General features: G+C 33.9%; 1 protein-coding gene across 1 annotated transcript in view; it reads left to right on the plus strand.

Annotated features, from left to right (window-relative positions):
- Positions 1-7,865: 7,865 nt before the first annotated feature.
- The window catches only part of LOC149409063 (ribosomal protein S6 kinase alpha-5-like), a 294,002-nt gene continuing 280,555 nt past the window's right edge, over positions 7,866-21,312 (plus strand). The window contains exon 1 of the mRNA XM_089650188.1: positions 7,866-8,800. Coding sequence (XP_089506314.1) covers positions 8,131-8,800 — 670 coding nt within the window. The 5' untranslated portion in view covers positions 7,866-8,130. The remainder of the gene's footprint in view (positions 8,801-21,312) is intronic.

The following is a 21,312-nucleotide window of genomic DNA, read 5'->3' on the forward strand; positions in this document are numbered from 1 at the left end:
TTAAATACTGCGAGTAGAATACATCCTAGCCTTTGAACTAATCGAGTATTTTTTTAGATAAGTCTTTTTATAAGCCCAGAAAAAAATAATGTATAAGGCCTATGAAAACTGCTTTAATGTTCAAAATCTCCTACTTACGAACCCATTTTCGCTTATGATTTTATTGTATAATGTGGAAAATTAAGTTATTTATAAAATGATCGAAAAACATTTGAATATTTGTGCCTGAACATCAAAAAAATAAAATAAAAGGCACTTTTGGGCCATGTTTTTTTCTTGCATAAATCGAAACAGGCGGATGGTGTTAAGCGGGAATTCAGACCTTATCGCCATGTACGTAAGGGGTGTTATTGATAGCGGCTCGATTTAAAATATTACACGACGTGGTGCATCGCCTTAATATAATAATATTAGAATAAGGACCGGATGTCTAACGTCATATTTTTCAATACGAAACAACTGTCAATATTTGAATTCCTTCTAAAATGTTACTTATGCAATAACGGAAAGTCTTAGCGGGGCAGACGTTTGGATCCTAGTCCATGGGGATATTATACAACGTATTTTTCCAAATTTTCGAGCTCAAATTTGTGACGTTTGTCACCCAGTACGCCGAAAACGACCTCTCTACGTCAACTGACTTCATTGGACAAAATTTAAAATTTGGCGCCATTTCTGGAGATATCTGCTGCCGCGTTGGCGAGTTCGATCATTGTTTCCAGTATTTCTATTCCTTTAATTAGAGGAAGGTTTTTTGTTTCCAATTTTTTTATGGTATCTGGTAACTTGTGGAAATGTGTTGAGATGAGGGCGATATTCTGTTTAATGGATGCGTCTTCAAATGCTAGCTTGCTTGAATGAATTGCAATGGCCTCAGAACTGTCAAATTGCCCAACTACTTCAGGGTGGCCACAGACCTGGAAAACCGGGAAAACCGGGAATTATCAGGGAATTTTATCGAACCGGGAATTATCAGGGAAATGTCAGGGAATTTCAAAATATTCTTAAAATATCAGGGAATTCCAAAAATAAAACGAAATTCGTTATTTACGATTTGTGAAGTCCCAAAGTTGTGTTTTATTACTTTTACTTGCGGCGTGTGTAACAAAAGATATGCCGACAAAGACAAACTAGATAAGTAGGTATTTTTTTATTATTATTTTCGTAAATAGCCCTTGCAACATAATCATGTCGTAAACCACCCGCGAAGGTGCGAAATCTGTAAAGAAAAAGCTAGCAAAGTTACAACAAAGTGTCAAAAGGGTCGGACACCCAGTACGGTCGTAATAAAATTTAAAGATCATCATTATCAACATTTTTACAAAGTGTCAATACAGTAGAACCTCGTTAATTCGAAATCCACGGGACATCAAAAATCAAATTTCGAATTTTTATGAGAAAAAAATACGCCGAAAATCGATTTTCTCGGCCGCCTCTTCAAATCCGGGTGGTATTTTAGTTGTAAATTCGTATTAATACCAATTATTTCTTTATTTTCGCGGCCGATTACCGTAGCGACGGGCCTTTAAATTCAGATATTCGCAATAAATTCGTAAAAATGCTAAATATTTATGCGTAAATCAAGATTTCGCTGCCGATTTCGGTCGCGGCCTATCCTTTAAATCGAGATTTCGCGGTAATTTTCCGTCGCTGCCGGCCCTTTATTTAAAATATCTGAATTTAAATTCGTAAAAATACGATATATTTCCGCGTTAAACGAGAATTCGCGGCCGTATTCCGTCGCGGCCGGCTCTTTAAATGCAGATATTCGAAATAAATTCGCAAAAATACGATATATTTCCGTGTAAATCGAGAATGCGCGGCCGATTTCCGTCGCGGCCGACCCTTTAAATTAAGATATTTGATGTAAATTCGTAAAAATATGAAATATTTCCGCGTAAATCGAATTTTATCGGCAGTTTTTCGTCGCAGCCGGCCTTTTAAGTTCAGATATTTGAAGTAAATTCTTAAAAATACGTCATATTTCGGCGTGAATCGAAATTTTTCGGCCGATTTCCGTCGCGCCGTATTTTTTAACTCGGATATTCGAAGTAAAGTTCGTAAAAATACCATATATTTATGCGTAAATCGAGATTTCGCGGCTGATTTCCGTCGCAGCGGGCCATTTAAGTTCAAATATTCGAAATAAATTCGTAAATATACGATACCTACATTTACGCGTAAATCGGCCGACTTTCGTCGCGGCCGACCCTTTAAATACAGATATTTGGTGTAAACTCGTAAAACTACGACATATATCCGCGAAAAACGTATTTTCTCGGCCCTTCAAACTCGGATATTCGAAATAAATTTGAAAAAATACAACATTCCAGTGTAAATCGATTTACGAAAATTTCGAATTACGCGTTTTTTCGAATTATCGGGGTTCTACTGTACTTACTTTTGTTTATTTGTCTATTTTTGTCTGGTCTTTTCATTTGTACACAAATTGTCTTCAGGCGAAATATCATAAATTTGTAATAAGTGTATTTTGTTTTGAATAGATCAGGTGTGGCGAACCTTTTTGGGCCCGCGTGCCAAAAATCCTCAAATATTATTTGTAGATTGTGTGGCGTGCCCAAGCTGTAAAAAAAATTAACCAAATAGATAAAATAAAAAAAGTTTTTTTTTTAATTTTATTCATAAGCTTAAAAATTACAATAGAGTTTCATAAAAAGTCATAATCAATAAATGTACACATTAGTTATTTATCAATGAGGTTTTTGCTGTTGTACATTCGATGACAAATTCGTAATATCTGGATCATATTTCGTCACTTTTAGTAACACACGACTAACTGGATTCATCAGTCATTCTCGTTCTTGAATCACATTTTATGAAATTCATTTCTTAAAATAATGACTCACAAGCATATGTAGAAGAGAAAATTGATAATATTGCTCTCGCTAATTTTTTTAAATCGCTAAAGATTTCTGGAATGGCTTTCCAAGTTCTCATTATTTCTTCTTCTGCATTTTTATTATTTATGTTCGTTAATCGATCGCTTTCAATTATTTCCAAATCATTTCTCAAATCAACAAATTTTTGTTTCCATAGCGAACTCGATTGGAATTCGATAAATTGCATTTCAAAATTTTCTAGATTTAGCCACTCGAAAATCTCCAAATTGAGGTCATCTGCTGATAGTGTATCTGGATATAAAATAATTTTTGATATATTTTCAAATCTCCTGAATTGTTTGAATCTTGAAGAAAACTTGATTATCGATTGAATAACTACAGAAAATTCTTGTGTTAATTTGATTTGATCTGGCTTTTGTTCTGCAAAAAGTTTTTTGTATTTGGGAAATATTTGAAGGTGTTAGATACAACGTTACGATCAAAAATTTGTAATTTAGCTTGAAATGCTTTGATTAAATCAAACATAACAAAATAACAATAATTGTTTTGTTAACGCCTTGCAATTTAATATTTAATTCATTTAAATGTGAGCACAAATCAGTAAAAAACATTAATTTTGAAAGCCATTCAAGGTAGAGTAACTCATTATATTTTTCAATGAGATTCTCATTTATTAAAAAAAGCCTAAATTCTTCCAAACACTCGATGAATCATTCAATCTCATAAATAAACCAATCATGTTGCAAGCGTAAAAAAAATATTCCTATCGATTTCTCTGGAAAAATTGTCAGTTTCGGCGGGGAACATTGAATGGAATTTTCAAATGTAACGTAAGTTAAATTTGAGTTGAAGCAACCCAATTCTGGTTTGAAAAAAATCAACAGAATGACTGTTACATTTGAAAAGAAAAGAAGAATATGAAAGATTGTTCAGATATTTTTGAAACAACTGGTCAAATCAAAAAAATGTATTTTTAAATACTTAAAAATTTAAAAAAAAAATTGAACTTGGAAATCGTTAGTGTGCCATCCAAATGATCAAACGTGCCACCTCGGGCACGCGTGCCCTAGGTTCGCCACACCTGGAATAGATCATTGTGGTTGAAGGAAATAATAAATGCTTTAGATGACAGAATTCCCTTTATTTATGTATCTGTTCTAATTTTCTGGCGTAGATGAATATCGTGTTTCAAAAATAAAATTTTGAACGATATGTCCTTTGTGTGTGATATGTAACATTGAAAGAAATTAGAGATAAAATTAAAAATAATAATCTAACTATAACCAAAGCTGACAAAGGTAACTCAATCGTTATTTTAGATAGAATTGATTACATCAATAAGGTGGAAGACTTCTTGTTACCAGAAGATTTTAAAATTTTAACTAAGGATCCAACCAATAAAATTGTCAATAACGTCAACATCCTTATAAATAATTGCAATGCCATATTTCCCACCGAATGGTCAAAGAAAAACGTAAGGGTCATGAACCCAAGAGCCCCAGCTCTGTATGGCCAACCTAAGCTCCATAAAGCGAATAATCCAATAAGGCCCGTAGTATCTTTTATTAACGCCCCTACATCAAACCTGGCTAAAAGACTTAACTTCATCTTCAAAAAATTAACAAATTTTTCACCACGTTACAGTGTCAAAAACTCGATAGAACTAGTTAATAAAATAAAAAAAATTTAATCTCCCGCATAACTGTAAATTCATTTCTCTAGACGTAAAATCCCTATTTACCAACATCCCCATTAAAGAATGCCTAATAATAATTGAAAATATCTTGGAAAAATGCAATATCAATCCGGTAATAAGAAAAGAGTTATTCCAGCTCATAAAAATCTGCGTAGATACAAATTATTTCCTTTTCAATGATATATATTACCAACAACATGATGGTCTCCCCATGGGGTCACCATTAAGTCCACTTCTAGCGGAGATATTTATGGATTATATTGAAAATATAATTCTTAAATCTCCCTTAGCTAAACATATAGTATATTATGTCCGATACGTAGACGACATCCTTATATTATTGTAGAAAGCAATCACTTTGTGGTTTGACATATTTAATAAAATAAAATATTTTTTTGTTGTTTTAAAACCACGATATTTATTAATTTAAGAACCGAACAATAAAAATATTTTATTTTATTAAATATGTCAAACCACAAAGTGATTGCTTTCTACAATAATATTAAATTGGCGAGTACGGCCGAAAAAGCAAAAATGTATAAAAACTTCTTGTTTAGTATTAATTTGTACCCTGATGATGCTTAAGTAAAGCGAAACCGGTCGGTTCTTAAATTAATAAATATCGTGGTTTTAAAACAAAAAAATATTTTATTTTATTAGACATCCTTATATGTTGGAATGGTACCAACCGACAATTAGATATCTTTACTAATTAGCAGTGGCGGTTCGTGGTCTTTTTAACAGGGGGTTCAGAAATTCAAGAGAAGATAAACATATCTAATTAAAATTTACTTACTGTTGTCCTTCGTCAAATAGTCGAATACGGCAGCAGTCACACAACTTAAATAAAGTTAGTGGGAGGGGTACCTACATATTATTGTTTTTAAATCACTTTACACTAGACACAAATATTAGATAATGAGAAAAGTTTTATAGGAATTAAATTGTTTAATGTTTTTATAGCACTCAATGTATGTTGCTAATTATTATTGTTTTTTCGAGAAGAATAATTTCGTAGAATATATAATAGATATTTTAAACATTAAAAAAAAAAACAAATAAAGGTGGCACGAAATAAATTTACTAAGTCTACTTCAATAGGTAGTAGATTTGCAAATGCCATAAGCAAACGGTTGGAGAAATGCAGAAACAAGAAAACAAAAATATGTACAAAAATGACTACAAAGTTAAATACCATAATATAACATAAAAAATAACACTTGCTTCCCTATGGTTCAAAGTTCAAACGTCGACCGCGAAGTTCTCGGGTTTCTTCGGTTACATTCGTCAATGTTCGGAGGTCACGTGATAACATAACGCGTGTTCGGCGCACACAATTTGTCTTACTTTTGCAAAGAAAGACCAAATTTTGTATATGTCACCGTCATAGGGTATGTACCGGCTAAAATTCTTTTGTATGAAGAGTTTGGCGCGGATTACAACTCGCACAAAGTTGGAATATGTATCGTATTTTTCGGTGGCGCGGGTTTTGAAGGCGAAATTTTAATAGCGTGCTATCTATAATGTGCTTATATTATTATAAAACAAGTTTGTTTTATTTTCTCATCTTTTTAATGGGGGTTCGCCGCACAAACGCACTTTAGAGAAAACCGCCACTGCTAATTAGGCCAACACCGTTAATAATAAAATCTGCTTCACAGTTGAACATGAGATTGAAGGTAAAATAAACTTTTTAGATCTGACAATTGGTAAAAGTAATAATAAACATACCTTTGAAATATTTAGAAAACCAACTTTTACAGATACAACAATAAATTCAAATTCAAATCATCCTTGGTCCCATAAATTATCAGCTTACCATTCAATGATACATAGACTCATTAACATTCCCTTAGACAATAAAGCTTATATAAAAGAAAAGGAAACGATAAAAACGATCGCGATTAACAACGGCTATGAGGCAAATAACATTGAAAAAATAATAAAAAAATAAGAAATATAAAAATAAAATCAATTTAATATATCCGGTAAATAACAAAAATATAGAAAAATTTACATGTCTCGAATTCTTCGGCCCAATATCTGAAAAAATTGCAAAAGAAATTAAAAAATGTGGTTTAAATATAGCTTTTCGAACAAACAATAATTTAGGAACAAGCCTTAAAAACTCTAAAAGTAAAATCCCTATACTCAATAACAGTGGCATATATGAATTAAAATGTGACCACGCCGATTGTAACGCCACTTACATCGGACAAACGGGGAGGGCATTCTCAACTAGATTCAAAGAACATATACGATGTTATAATAATAAAAACACATCCTCAAAATTCGCAGAACATCTCTTGGTGAATAATCATACCCCACTTAACAACAAGGGTCCTAAACCATTGCATATAGAAAAAAAGGGCATTAGATTAAATTTACTTGAACAATTAGAAATCAATAAACGAACGAATGACCCAAACTTAACACTAATTAATAAAGTACGGAAAATAATTTACTCACCACTTCTCAGTATTTTCACAAAACCCAAGCAGTATAATGCACCCAAATAATTCATAGCAATAAAGTCATTAGTAAATAATTAAGAACTCATTACCATTTACTGAGGGGAAAACATAGATTGGTTTAACCAACAATAGATCATATTGTCATCGGTGTAACCAGTAATAAATCACCTTCAAAATTTACATTTGAAATAGCATAAATACGTCGTCTCAATGTGGACTAACCACAGTTTGAAAATGGCCTTGTAAGCCGAAACAGCTGTCACAATAATAAAAAACTAAAACACTTGCAGAACTTAATAATAATATTATCAAATTTAATCTAAATTAAATTTATAAAAAAATTTAATGGAGTTCTACGAACTAAACACAAAAACAATAAATATAATTTGTATATTGAAACATTATATACAGGGTTTAATATAATAATAAGTTTTATGCCAAAGTTTATGAAAAAAGATATACTTTTATTACATTGTTTTGTTCCTAGAAAAATATTTCTGTGAGTATTTAAAAATAAATGACGACCTGTTATAATATATACGATATTACACGGAAAAAATATAATTTACCTTCCAGTAGTCGTAATATCTCCCTCAATTTGATCCGTCACCATCTCACTACTGTCATCTTCGATAATATTAATCACGATTAATAATCGTTTCTTAACAACACTCAACAGAAGAACCTTATATACGTAAGCCAGGTATATAGAATCAGTGTTTTAGATATTTTCAGTATCGCTTTTCATCCTCCCTCTTTACCCGTTTTCCTTTCTTTCCCAACTCCCTTATGCCTCAAAACGTACCCCAATTGAGGATGCCACAGTTCCACTGATTAGCACGGTTAAGAGAAGTTGGAATGTGCGGTATTTATATAATAAAATGGTTAGGTTTATAGAATCAGTTTGACTGAACTAGCAAGCTGTTTCTATGAAATTTCAGATTTTAAAATTACAATCAGTGTGAATGAACAGTAACATATACAATGAACTCTTACAACAATACAAACATTAAAAAAATTAACCCAAATGTCAACGATAACAATAAAAATCGAGAGTAATTGTTGAAAGACTGACCAGATAAACAAAGTCAGTCCGAAGATGAGAGACGACAACGGAAGTAGAATGAACCACGAATCTGGGAACTACGAAGGGAGTGATCACGAATCAGTCAACATGGACACCTCCTCTCGATCATCAAAGACCAGAAACCCAGACAGAGCTCACCAACACCAGAGACACAAGAATGGAGACAGCGCAGAATTATCAGCAAGCTCAGATAGATCGTCTAAAAGCTCTGTCAAATACGGCAGACAGAAGAAGCAACCTAAGAGGAACAAAGATGATGAAGTTTGCTTCAAGAAATACGCCAAGAATTCAATAGAACCAAAGCAATACAAACACCAACATATAAACGTTATGAAGATTAAGAGTGAGAGCGTCATCAACAGGAGTCATTATAGTCCAAGCTCTCCGATAGAATTCTTGGATGACGATAACGAAGATGATAATATAACGCCAAAAGATGTAGGAGTCAAATCAGAGAATGGTGGTAGTTCTGCAGGCTTTAACGGGCAGTGCAATCAAGGAGGTAATTCAAAGCATCCGAGAAGGATGAGCATCAATTACGAGGGTGCTGAATTGCCTCCTGTGGACTTGACGCAGAGCATGGAAGTCAGGCCTAAAGCTGAGAGGAACAGCTCTGTTCAGGTTCCAGAGCCTGAGGGAGATTCGGATCTGGTCATCACCAGTAGGATATCAAAGAAAACAGGTAATTTAATATTTTTTATTATTTTTCTTTAAGTGTTGGAAAATTCCGCTCGCTCGTGTGCTGTAAAAAAGACAGTTAATATTTCGAGTGCTGTTATTTTCAAATGACTTGTCTTTGGTGCTGGGTAAATTCCCGAGGAATATTGCGGGATTTTTACTATCCTAAATTATGAAATCCCCATACTAAGCAATAAGGTTGACAACAAAATTCTTCGAAATTTGATGTTATGTACGTTAGGGAGCCTCTGGGCTGGAGCACCACAATATTTGATTCTGTGCAAAAGAGGGCGGTCCGTCTGATTGACAATCCATTGTTAACAGACCGATTGCCATCTGTAATGCGAAGACGCAATGTTGGCATGCTGCATCTGTTCTACAGGTATTTTAATTGAGCTAGATCCCCGGTGCACAGGCGTGAAATTCGACATACACCAACGGAACACCTGTTCACAGTTGATGTTGGCTTCGTGAGAACGGGCCACTTCTTCCACTCGTTTTTGTGTATAAATATTCATGTAAACCCGGCCTCTTCAAGACCCGCATTAATAAAACCCTTCTTACAACCTTAACCCGCCTCACAACGCTGCCTAATCGGGTGGCGCCATAGCTCCCCTTCCTTTACACTGTACAGACAGGGGCGCTCTTGTAAGGTGTACGTTAAAAAAATATATATGCATGTATCCGTCTAGTGGGCTGAAAATCGCCTTTCATAGACAAAGAGACTTGAATTTTCAAGGGTATTTTTTTTGGCTAGAAATGGATTCTACTGATCATTACTATGCTATAAAATTTCGTACGAAGGAATTGCGTGTACAAATGAAGGAGTTATCATTTTTTTTAAGAAAAAAATGTATGGCACTGACATTAAAAATGAGGCTATCTCTGGAATCATAAGGTTGGCCATTCTATCCTTACACACAGATGTACTACTATTTATTTGTAATTTTTTGACATACTTCGTATTGGCGCAACATGCGATTTTTTTTTTAAATTCTCAAGTTGAAAAAAAAACTTTTTAATGCTGATGATTTATTTATTTATTTTTTTTTCCTTTATTTTTTCCCAATTTATACAATTATACATTACAGTTTTATAATAATAAGAAAGGGAACCCACTAAGGCGCAGCCTGTGCGTGGGTAATATACGTATATACATTATATTTTTGTACCTAAATAGTAAGCATATAAAGAAAAACGGTAGGATTATAATTAAAGTTAGTCTAAAATATTGTGCAAGAGGTGCACTTTAAAAATAAATCAAAGTAAAAATAAAGATTGAAAGATAATATATATGAAGTAAAAGAACACAAAATAAAATAATAATAACTATACAGAAACAAAACTATGCTATAAAATTTCGTACGAAGCAATTGCGTGTACAAATGAAGGAGTTATCATTTTTTTAAGAAAAAAATGTATGGCACTGACATTAAAAATGAGGCTATCTCTGGAATCATAAGGTTGGCCATTCTATCCTTACACACAGATATACTACTTTTTATTTGTAATTTTTTGACATACTTCGTATTGGCGCAACATGCGATTTTTTTTTTAAATTCTCAAGTTGAAAAAAAAACTTTTTAATGCTGATGATTTTTTTTTTTTTTTTTTCCTTTATTTTTTCTCAATTTATACAATTATACATTACAGTTTTATAATAATAAGAAAGGGAACCCACTAAGGCGCAGCCTGTGCGTGGGTAATATACGTATATACATTATATTTTTGTACCTAAATAGTAAGCATATAAAGAAAAACGGTAGGATTATAATTAAAGTTAGTCTAAAATATTGTGCAAGAGGTGCACTTTAAAAATAAATCAAAGTAAAAATAAAGATTGTAAGATAATATATATGAAGTAAAAGAACACAAAATAAAATAATAATAACTATACAGAAACAAAACTATGCTATAAAATTTCGTACGAAGCAATTGCGTGTACAAATGAAGGAGTTATCATTTTTTTAAGAAAAAAATGTATGGCACTGACATTAAAAATGAGGCTATCTCTGGAATCATAAGGTTGGCCATTCTATCCTTACACACAGATATACTACTTTTTATTTGTAATTTTTTGACATACTTCGTATTGGCGCAACATGCGATTTTTTTTTTAAATTCTCAAGTTGAAAAAAAAACTTTTTAATGCTGATGATTTTTTTTTTTTTTTTTTTCCTTTATTTTTTCTCAATTTATACAATTATACATTACAGTTTTATAATAATAAGAAAGGGAACCCACTAAGGCGCAGCCTGTGCGTGGGTAATATACGTATATATATTATATTTTTGTACCTAAATAGTAAGCATATAAAGAAAAACGGTAGGATTATAATTAAAGTTAGTCTAAAATATTGTGCAAGAGGTGCACTTTAAAAATAAATCAAAGTAAAAATAAAGATTGTAAGATAATATATATGAAGTAAAAGAACACAAAATAAAATAATAATAACTATACAGAAACAAAATAGTAAAAGAGAAAAAAATAAAAATTAAATGAAAATTAAATTAAATTCAAAAATTAAAAATTAAATTCCTGTAACATTCAAAAATCTGTTAATGAAAAAATTAGAAAATACACAGATTTAGGAAACGAAATAAAAAGAATTTGGCATTCTCAGACTATAAAAATATTACCATTCGTTATTTCGGCTACTGGCATTATACCTAGCTCTCTCATTAAAAATTTAGGCGTATTAGATCTATCAAAAAATTTATATATAAAGATGCAAAAGTCGGTCATTTTGAATACATGTAGGATAACGAAAGATTTTTTAAATATTTATGTTGAGGGATCAGTAGGATTTATAGGCCCTGTTAGAAGTACTACCGAGCCGAACCCTCTGATATGAAAATATCTGGAGTCGGTGAATTTTTTTTTCCCATTTGATCTCTGGTGAGTTGACGTGTTGTTGTTCTTGTATTGTTTTGTATTTATTTTACTTATATAATGCACTTGCATAGTGTTGATTGACTAGCTGATCATTTGTGGAAAAGTGAGTGGAAGGGTTTAGTTTTTCCTATGGGGAAGATTTAACCCGGACAACAAAATCGGAAGTTATAAATAAAAAATGCTTCAACATTTGCATTGTACAGCCACAACTTTAATTCTTTTTGGTACTGCGCTAGTTTAGTTGTTACTTGATTTTTTTTTGTAATAGATTAAAAGTGCGAGGTCCAATAAAGCTACTGTGAGTTTGCATTAGTTTGGTATTGGTACAGATGTGATCATCCCTCCGGCCCTTGCCCCTTGCCCCTCGTCTACCCGCACCAATACTGCAAACCCCGCTGTCCGACGCATACAGTGCCGTTATAGAATGTGGGCCATATGACATTGCTTAGGCCACAGAATCATCGTTTCTCGGAATCTACCCTTAACCTGTACAAGAAGAGAGTCATTTGGCGACTCATGCAACCCCTGCTGCAACCTCCGCTCCCCACCGCTCGTGCCCTTCCGCGCGTGGAATAATGACACCAGAAATGAAGGATGAAATCGGACTGAACCCGCGCTCTTTGGTTTGCTGTCTACATGGAGTGTTTTAAAACAATTATACAGTGATAAAATATATTTTTTTAGTGGTAGTGTATTTGTTTAGCCATTCTGGAACAGTTTTTTTCTTTGGTTGAGTTTAGGATTAAGTTAAATGTTATATTAATGTTATATTAAGCGTATAAATATGTATTTTTTTTATGTGTGTAACGATATGTTAAGTTGTATAAGTAAGATGTTTAAGTAGTACTTGGAAGGGAATGGCCGACAAAGATGTCGATGAGGTTCGCTATCCATCACATCGCCAACCCTTCGGTGGCGCAAAGAGGAGGACGGAACGTGATCAATGTCGAATTGGTACATGGAACATTAGAGGAGGAATGGAAAGAAAGATGAACGAACTGTGTGATACTATGGTGAGCAAATGTTTGGACGTACTTTGTATAACAGAGAGTATGAAAAAAGGTAGCGGTACAATGCAGCATAATGATAGGCTCGTCATTTGGTCTGGGAGACCAGATACGGAGAGGGCTTGTCAAGGTGTTGCAGCGCTACTGTCTCCCAGAATGATTGAATGTATGTTGCAGTATGAATGTGTAAGTCCGAGAATAATGTGGATCAGATTTAAAATCGGTTTGACAAGGGTGTTTCTTGTTATTTGCTACGCCCCTGTTAATTCTGAAAGCGATGAAGTGAAAGATGATTTTTGGACTGGTGTGAATGTTGTAATGAGACTAAAAAATATGAACGAAAGGATTATAATGGCAGGCGATTTGAATGGGTGGGTGGGAATTAGACGTGACGGATTTGATTCGGTCTTAGGTATGTTTGGGGATAAAAGAACGAATGACAACGGGAACAGAATACTTGAAGTATGTTTAGAGTGGAACCTGTTTGTGTCGAATACTTTCTTCGATCATAAAGGTATCCACCAATATACGTGGGAAAGAGGAAATGAGAGGTCAATTATTGATTTTGTAGTAATTGACTCTAGGTTGAGAGCTGTTACCGAGGACACAAGAGTTTTCAGAGGGGCTGAGGTCGAAACTGACCACTTTCTTGTAGTGTCAAGAGTAAACCTCTTTCGCGGTTGGCGCTCTAAAGTGAAAACGGTACTTACTCCAACAAGAGTCAAAATAGAAAAACTACAAAACGATAATGTGAGAAATAAGTATGTGAATTGTGCAGAGATAAGATTGAATGCGAAGGAAATGGATGGTCTAAGCATAGACGAAACATGGAACCACATAAAAGTGTGTCTTTGTGAATCTGCTAGGGAGGTTTGTGGAATAAGTACGCAAGGTAGGAAGAAAGGTGATGCGTGGTGGGATGATGAGATTAAAGCACTGGTCTCAGAGAAGAAGACAGCATGGTTATGTCTGATTGCGGCTGGCAGTGCTTCCAGCGAAGAGAAGTATCGAGCGAAAGAAGTATATAAGGAGTGTAAGAAAAAAGTAAGAGTTGGAGTGAAAGAACGAAAAAAACGCCTGAAAGAGGAAGAAGGAATGAAAATGACAAATCTTTTCCAAGAAAACATTAAGTTGTTTTGGAAAGAAGTCAAAAGGTCCCGGAGTGGCCCAGAAAACGGAAGCATGAAAGTGATAAAATCAAAAGATGGAAAAATGTTGACGAATGAGGAAAAAATAAAAGAGAGATGGATGAATTATTTCGAGGAAGTCTTCGAAAGCGAAGTGAGTGACAGTGATTCCAGCGTCGAATCAGATATGAATGATGATGGAGTGAATGTTACCGAAATTAGCATGGATGAGATAGAAAGTTCGATTAAATGTATGAAGAATAGTAAGGCTGTCGGGTTTGACAATATTGCTGCTGAATATTTTAAAGGAGGTAGCCGTATAATTCTCACATGGTTGTGCAATCTTTTTAACCAATGTTTAAAGGAAGGTTACACGCCTTTAGATTGGAGAAGGGCGGTGTTCATGCCATTATACAAAGGTAAAGGGTCACGTATGGAATGTGGGAATCATAGGGCTATTAGCCTGCTAAGTTCAGTTGGCAAGCTGTATGGTAGAATTTTGATTGAAAGAGTAAGAAAGGAAACAAAGGATAAAATATGGGATGTGCAAGGTGCTTTTATGAGTGGAAGGGGGTGCATGGACCAGATCTTCTCATTGCGTATGCTCACTGAAAAGTTTCTGGCAAAAAACCAGAAACTTTTCTGTGCCTTTGTAGATCTACAAAAAGCATACGACCGAGTCGACAGGAAAAAGCTATGGAAGGTGTTGTCCAAGTATGGAGTGAATACAAATCTGACTCAGGCAATCGCGTCTCTGTATGAGGGAAGCGTTGCATGTGTTAGGGTGAACGGTGATTTTACGGGGTGGTTTGATATCACAAAAGGTGTTAAACAAGGCTGCGTAATGTCACCGTGGTTATTCAATCTATACATGGATAATTGTATGCAAGAATTGAAAGAGGTGGGATTGGGCGCGAATTTGAATAATTTGAAAGTATGTTGCCTGTTGTATGCTGATGATGCGGTGCTGATTGCTAATCTACAGTCTCTCGTGTCTAGAATGAACGAAGTATGCATGAAGAATGAGTTAATGATGAATGTAAGTAAGTCTAAAGTAATGGTGTTTGAAAGAGAGAGTACGAAAACAGTGTGCAATATAATTGTGAATGAGGAATACTTGGAGCAGGTGGATGAGTTTGTGTATTTAGGAAGTATGTTTACGAGAGATGGGAAGGCTGACAGAGATATTGAAAGAAGGGTAAATGCAGGTAATTCCGTTAATGGAGGACTGAACGCCGTTGGCGCTAACAAAAAATTGTCCAAAGAAGCGAAGTTAGCAGTCCACAACGGAGTGCTGGTACCTACCTTGATGTATGGAAGTGAGGCATGGAACTGGCAAAGAAAGGATGAAAGTAGATTGAATGCTGTTGAAATGAGATCCCTGAGGCGTATGTGTGGTAAAACCATGTTTGATCGTTTGAGGAATGTGGAGATCCGCAAATAGTGCAAGGCTGATGTAAGCGTAATGAGTAAGATTAAGAAAGGGACGCTTAGATGGTTTGGGCATGTAGAGCGAATGAGCGAAGATAGGAGTGTAAGGAGGATATATGATGCAAATGTGAATGGTAGCAGAAGTCGGGGACGCCCGAGGAAGACATGGCACGATCAAGTGAATCAGATACTCGAGTCGGGCCATGTCAAGAGTCAGAATAATAGAAGAGTATGTATGAGACGATGTATGAATGTGAATGAGGCAAGGAGTGTGTGCCAAGACCGAGTTGTTTGGCGGTCCGTCCTCTCTGCCTACCCCTGCGGGGAAACGGCGTGATGGTTAGTTAGTTAGTTAGTTAGTTGGTATTGGTTTGTGGGGAATAAAATACATGATTTCTTCTAAAGTTGATTTTGGGTTCATATTTTTGAAATTTGTTTTGGTTTTTCATGACATATTTCAGGCTTTGAAGTAGAAATAGTTTACGGAGATTGAATAGTTGAGATTCCTTGTACAATTGATCAGTCGAAAATGTCCTTTTTTATTATATATAACCTTGATAATATGATTTTGTACTATTTGTAGTGGTTTTATAAATGTATCTAGTGCTCCACCCATCCTAATATACCGTACATAATTGAGGATTGCACTAGAGAAAAATAAATCATTTTCAATTTGTCAACATTGAGTACTTCCTTAAGTTTATAAAATATGTACGTCAGATATCTTAATTTGGAAACGGTGTTATTGATTTCTTGTTTTGTTTAACAGACATATTTTGAGTATAAATTGAAGAATTTAATGTTAAATATTTAACAAAATAAAAGTGATTGTATTTGAAGCTAATTGGTACAAGTAATTTTTGATAAAGGCTTAACAAATATAATATAAACTGTATGTTCACATCTAGTGTTATATCAGAATATTTGTCATATTTAAAAAAAAATTAAAAGCTGTTTTTATAATTATGAATGTGAAATATAGTACACAGTGAAAAAATGCATGTTTAAGTAAACAAAAAAATGTTGTTGAAGGTGACGTTATGATATTACTATTAAAAAAATAATGTAATATAATAATGTTATTTTTGTTAGTTAATTTGTGATTTTTTATAATTTTTATAACGATATTTATGTAATAAAATGTAATAACACTAAATATACTTTGAGACAGGTTTAATCTTATTTCTAGTCAATATTCTATTTTTTCTTTTGCTAAAAAGTAGAGATGTGCCGATTATGACTTTCGCCGACTAGCCGACTAGCCGATTAGTCGGTTGTAATAAGACCGACTAGTCGGCTAAGCCGACTACGGTTTCGGGGATAGTTCTAGGCAGTGGCGGTTCGTGGTCTTTTTAACAGGGGGTTCAGAAATTCAAGAGAAGATAAACAAATCTAATTAAAATTTACTTACTGTTGTCCTTCGTCAAATAGTCGAATACGGTAGCAGTCACACAACTTAAATAAAGTTAGTGGGAGGGGTACCTACATATTATTGTTTTTAAATCACTTTACCTAGACACAATTATTAGATAATGAGAAAAGTTTTATAGGAATTAAATTGTTTAATGTTTTTATAGCACTCAATGTAGGTATATTGCTAATTATTATTGTTTTTTAGAGAAGAATAATTTCGTAGAATATATAATAGATATTTTAAAACATAAAAAAAAAAACAAATAAAGGTGGCACGAAATAAATTTAAAAATAGGTAGTAGATTTACAAATGCCATAAGCAAACGGTTGGAGAAATGCAGAAACAAGAAAACAAAATATGTACAAAAATGACTACAAAGTTAAATACCATAATATAACATAAAAAAATAATACTTATCTTGCATCCCTATGGTTCAAAGGTTAAACGTCGGCCGCGAAGTTCTCGGGTTTCTTCGGTTACATTCGTCAATGTTCGGAGGTCACGTGGTATCATAACGCGTGTTCGGCGCACACAATTTGTCTTATTTTTGCAAAGAAAGACCAAATTTTGTATATATCACCGTCATAGGGTCTGTACCGGCTAAGATTATTTTGTATGAAGAGTTTGGCGCGGATTTCAACTCGCACAAATTTGGAATGGGTATCGTATTTTTCGGTGGCGCGGGTTTTGAAGGCGAAATTTTAATAGCGTGCTATCTATAATGTGCTTATATTATTATAAAACAAGGATGTTTTATTATCTCATCTTTTTAATGGGGGTTCGCCGCACAAACGCACTTTAGAGAAAACCGCCACTGGTTCTAGGTACCCTGAAATGTCGCGCATGGCCAAAGTGTACCTCTGCTGTCCCGCAAGTTCTGTTTACAGTGAGAAGCTGTTCTCAGAGGCCGGAAACATATATGAAACAAAAAGAAATCGATTGCTACCAGAAAGGCAGAAGCTTTAGTCTCCTTACATCATAATTTACCCTTAATTAAAAAATATAAGTTATAAAAAATATAAGGAGATTAGGATATTTTTGGTTGTCACAATTGTGACTTTGATTTGATTAGATTATGTAGGTATGGTTATAAGAAATATGTTTTTTTCATTTTTTTTTTTATCAAACAGTTCATGTTTAGAATTTTTGGATATATATATAATATATACATATATTACTGTGCATCTTGTACATACAATCTTGTTTGTTAATTGAAAAAATCTACTTTTTATTTTAAAAATAAGAAATACTTATAAATGTTCATTGAAGATAAGAAGATATTATGTTGTTTTTTATGTTAATTAGGATAGATACTAATTTTGTTCAATAAATGTCATAATTATGTTTTCTTTACAAGCAAGTAATTTTAAAAAGTGATTACTAAAGGAAAGATTGCTTTACATTTTTTAATGTATAAGACTGATTATAAAAAGAAAATATATATAATCAAGGTTTTTATTTCATGTAGTTCCCCCGCATTCATATTATTGAGAAATACATACAACGTAAGAAGCCGGATAGTCGGCGCTCTTTGCCGATTAGTCGCCGACTAATCGCCGACTACAATAGTGGCCGGATAGTCGGCTTTACCGACTAGTCGGAACATCTCTACTAAAAAGCTCATTTTTTTATACACAATACATTTCGTTTTATCGTTTGCAGAATGTCTGATGTCAATATTCCAGTTCATTTTTTTATTTTTTTTATCACAATTTTTACATTTAGGTTCTTTATCTTTGTTAGCACAATCTTTGTAGGAATGATCACCAGCACAGTGTGTACCTTGTACCTTAGAGTAATAATATACTAGAGACCGCACTAATATTTGTACAAATCGTTGACATATTACTCTAAGGTGTGTACACAATGGTTTGTCCTTTTCTTTATGAAGACACCTGACAGAAGTATGTCCAAAGCCCAGGCAGTGATAGCATTGCACTAGAGGATGGGCATCCTCATCCTCTACTTGTATTCTCTGGTATCTCACATAGATTTTACCGGTATATACTAGACTTCTTCTTATTTCAGTACTAACTTCTATTATGTAATTAGATGTGTTATTAAGTTATTATATTTGTTTTTCAAGATCTTTTTTAACGTCATCTCAATTTCTGGTTTATCTATCATCACATCCTTGATATCTTCATTCTGTTCGATTATATCTTGTATTATATCATCCTTATTATAGTCATTAGCAATGCCCTTAAGTATTATAGTTGGTCTTTTCTTTTTAATTTCTGTAGCACTGATGTCTTTGAACTCGTCTCCAATAGCTTTACTCATTTTTTCCGCATCGTACTTTGTCGAACATTTTATAAGTATTCTATTTTTAGATATCGCATTAACACCAATCACTTTCGCACCAATCTTACTTAAGTTAATTTTCTTCCTGATTTTATTTTGTATATTTTCTGAAGATTCGTCAGCATTGTTCGATAAAACTATTAATTTGTAATCACTTTCCAATATTTTATTTTAGTTTTCAGCTACTTTGCCGTATCCAAATGTTGGTTCGATTATTTTTCCCTTTGCTTCAGATAACTGAAGAGTTAGATGTCTCATCTAGTTAAATATAGCACTTGTTTTTGTTGTAATTAAGTTAATTTGTTCTTTATTAAATTTATTCACTTTATCTTGAACACAATTCAATAAATCATCAATTGCCTCCTTCGCAGAATCCATGAATTGATGTGGATTCATATTTTTTTGAAGTAAAAAACACCGTTTTTTAATAAAAACCGTAATAGGTTCTAGATATTTAGGATAAACTTTAAATTTCGTTATGTTTCACTGTTTGTTAATTGTTTAATTCACTAAATTGTTGTGTCTTATTGTCCTTTTTTCACAAACAATGAAATAGAGCACAGATTCATTCTTATCTTTATTTCAAAAAATCATCCCGTTTGGTACCATAGAGGCTGAAAAAACTGTTTCCATAGATCGAACCCAAGTCTGAAATTAGCGTCCATAAAAATCATTTTTCCTAACTTAAGGCAAATTTTGTGACTGATATCATTTTGGATCATGATTCTTATCACTATTCCAAAATTTCAGCCCGTTTGGTACCATAGAGCTTGAAAAAACTGCTTCCAATTTTCGAACCCAAGTCTCAAATTATCGTCCATAAAACTCATAATTTTTCTAAAAATACAACTTTATTTAAATGTTGTGACTGAATTCGTTTTAGCTAACGATTAGTATCTTTATTTCAAAATTTTAGCCCGTTTGGTATCATAGAGCCTGAAAAATAGTTCAAACCCAAGTCTGAAATTAGCGTCCATAAAACTCATGATTTTTCTAAAAATTTAACTTTATGTAGATTTTGTCAGTTTGCGGACATAGATTCTATACATTACTATAATATATAAAAAAAGAAAAATTATGTATAGCTAGTTTGAGTTGCAAGAAGAGGATGGAGAAGTTAGAGAATTATAAGAAGATGAAAAATTTTCACTAATTAATTATTATTTATTTATTTTTATTTTTTTTAAAAGAAAGACAAACATTCCCGGGTTACGAATAACCTGACAATATTTGAAAATCTCCTACTACCACCACAGAAAGCGGAAAATTTTGCTTGTGTTGTGATGGAGGACTTAGCCAGCCGAGGAATCGAACACGCTACGCCTGGGTGGGACCCAAGCGCGATGTCAACTCGGCCACCGACCGGTCTGTATATACTATACCGCTAAGTTAGGGAATAAGGATATATTATGTTTTGTCTGAAAGGTGATTACTAGACATCGGATTATATGCATTTGCATATTTGCATATGCAAATGCATATAACTCTCTAATTACGACGTAAATCACCTTACAAAAGCTATACCGATTGACAGTTCTGAGGCCATTGCAATTCATTCAAGCAAGCTAGCATTTGAAGACGCATCCATTAAACAGAATATCGCCCTCATCTCAACACATTTCCACAAATTACCAGATACCATAAAAAAATTGGAAACAAAAAACCTTCCTCTAATTAAAGCAATAGAAATACTGGAAACAATGATCGAACTCGCCAACGCCCTTCCTAATTCAATATCAGAAAAGATTCGTAAAAAGTTAGACTCTATTTTGCTTAAAAACCCGAGTCTTGAAGATATGAAGAACATTAATGCCTACATCAACGGCACAGGTCATACCCTGCCTAAACAGATAATAATAACTAACTAACTAACTAACCATCACGCCGTTTCCCCGCAGGGGTAGGCAGAGAGGACGGACCGCCAAACAACTCGGTCTTGGCACACACTCCTTGCCTCATTCACATTCATACATCGTCTCATGCATACTCTTCTATTGTTCTGACTCTTGACATGGCCCGACTCAAGTATCTGATTCACTTGGTCGTGCCATGTCTTCCTCGGGCGCCCCCGACTTCTGCTACCATTCACATTTGCATCGTATATTCTCCTTACACTCCTTTCTTCGCTCATTCGCTCTACATGCCCAAACCATCTAAGCGTCCCTTTCTTGATCTTACTCATTACGCTTACATCAGCCTTGCACTCTTTGCGGATATCCACATTCCTCACACGATCATACATGGTTTTACCACACATACGCCTCAGGGATCTCATTTCAACAGCATTCAATCTACTTTCATCCTTTCTTTGCCAGTTCCATGCCTCACTTCCATACAT

The sequence above is a fragment of the Hesperophylax consimilis genome, unplaced genomic scaffold, assembly GCF_061612785.1.
Source record: "Hesperophylax consimilis isolate HC1 unplaced genomic scaffold, BYU_Hcon_1.0 scaffold_37, whole genome shotgun sequence".
Taxonomy (NCBI): Eukaryota; Metazoa; Arthropoda; class Insecta; order Trichoptera; family Limnephilidae; genus Hesperophylax; species Hesperophylax consimilis.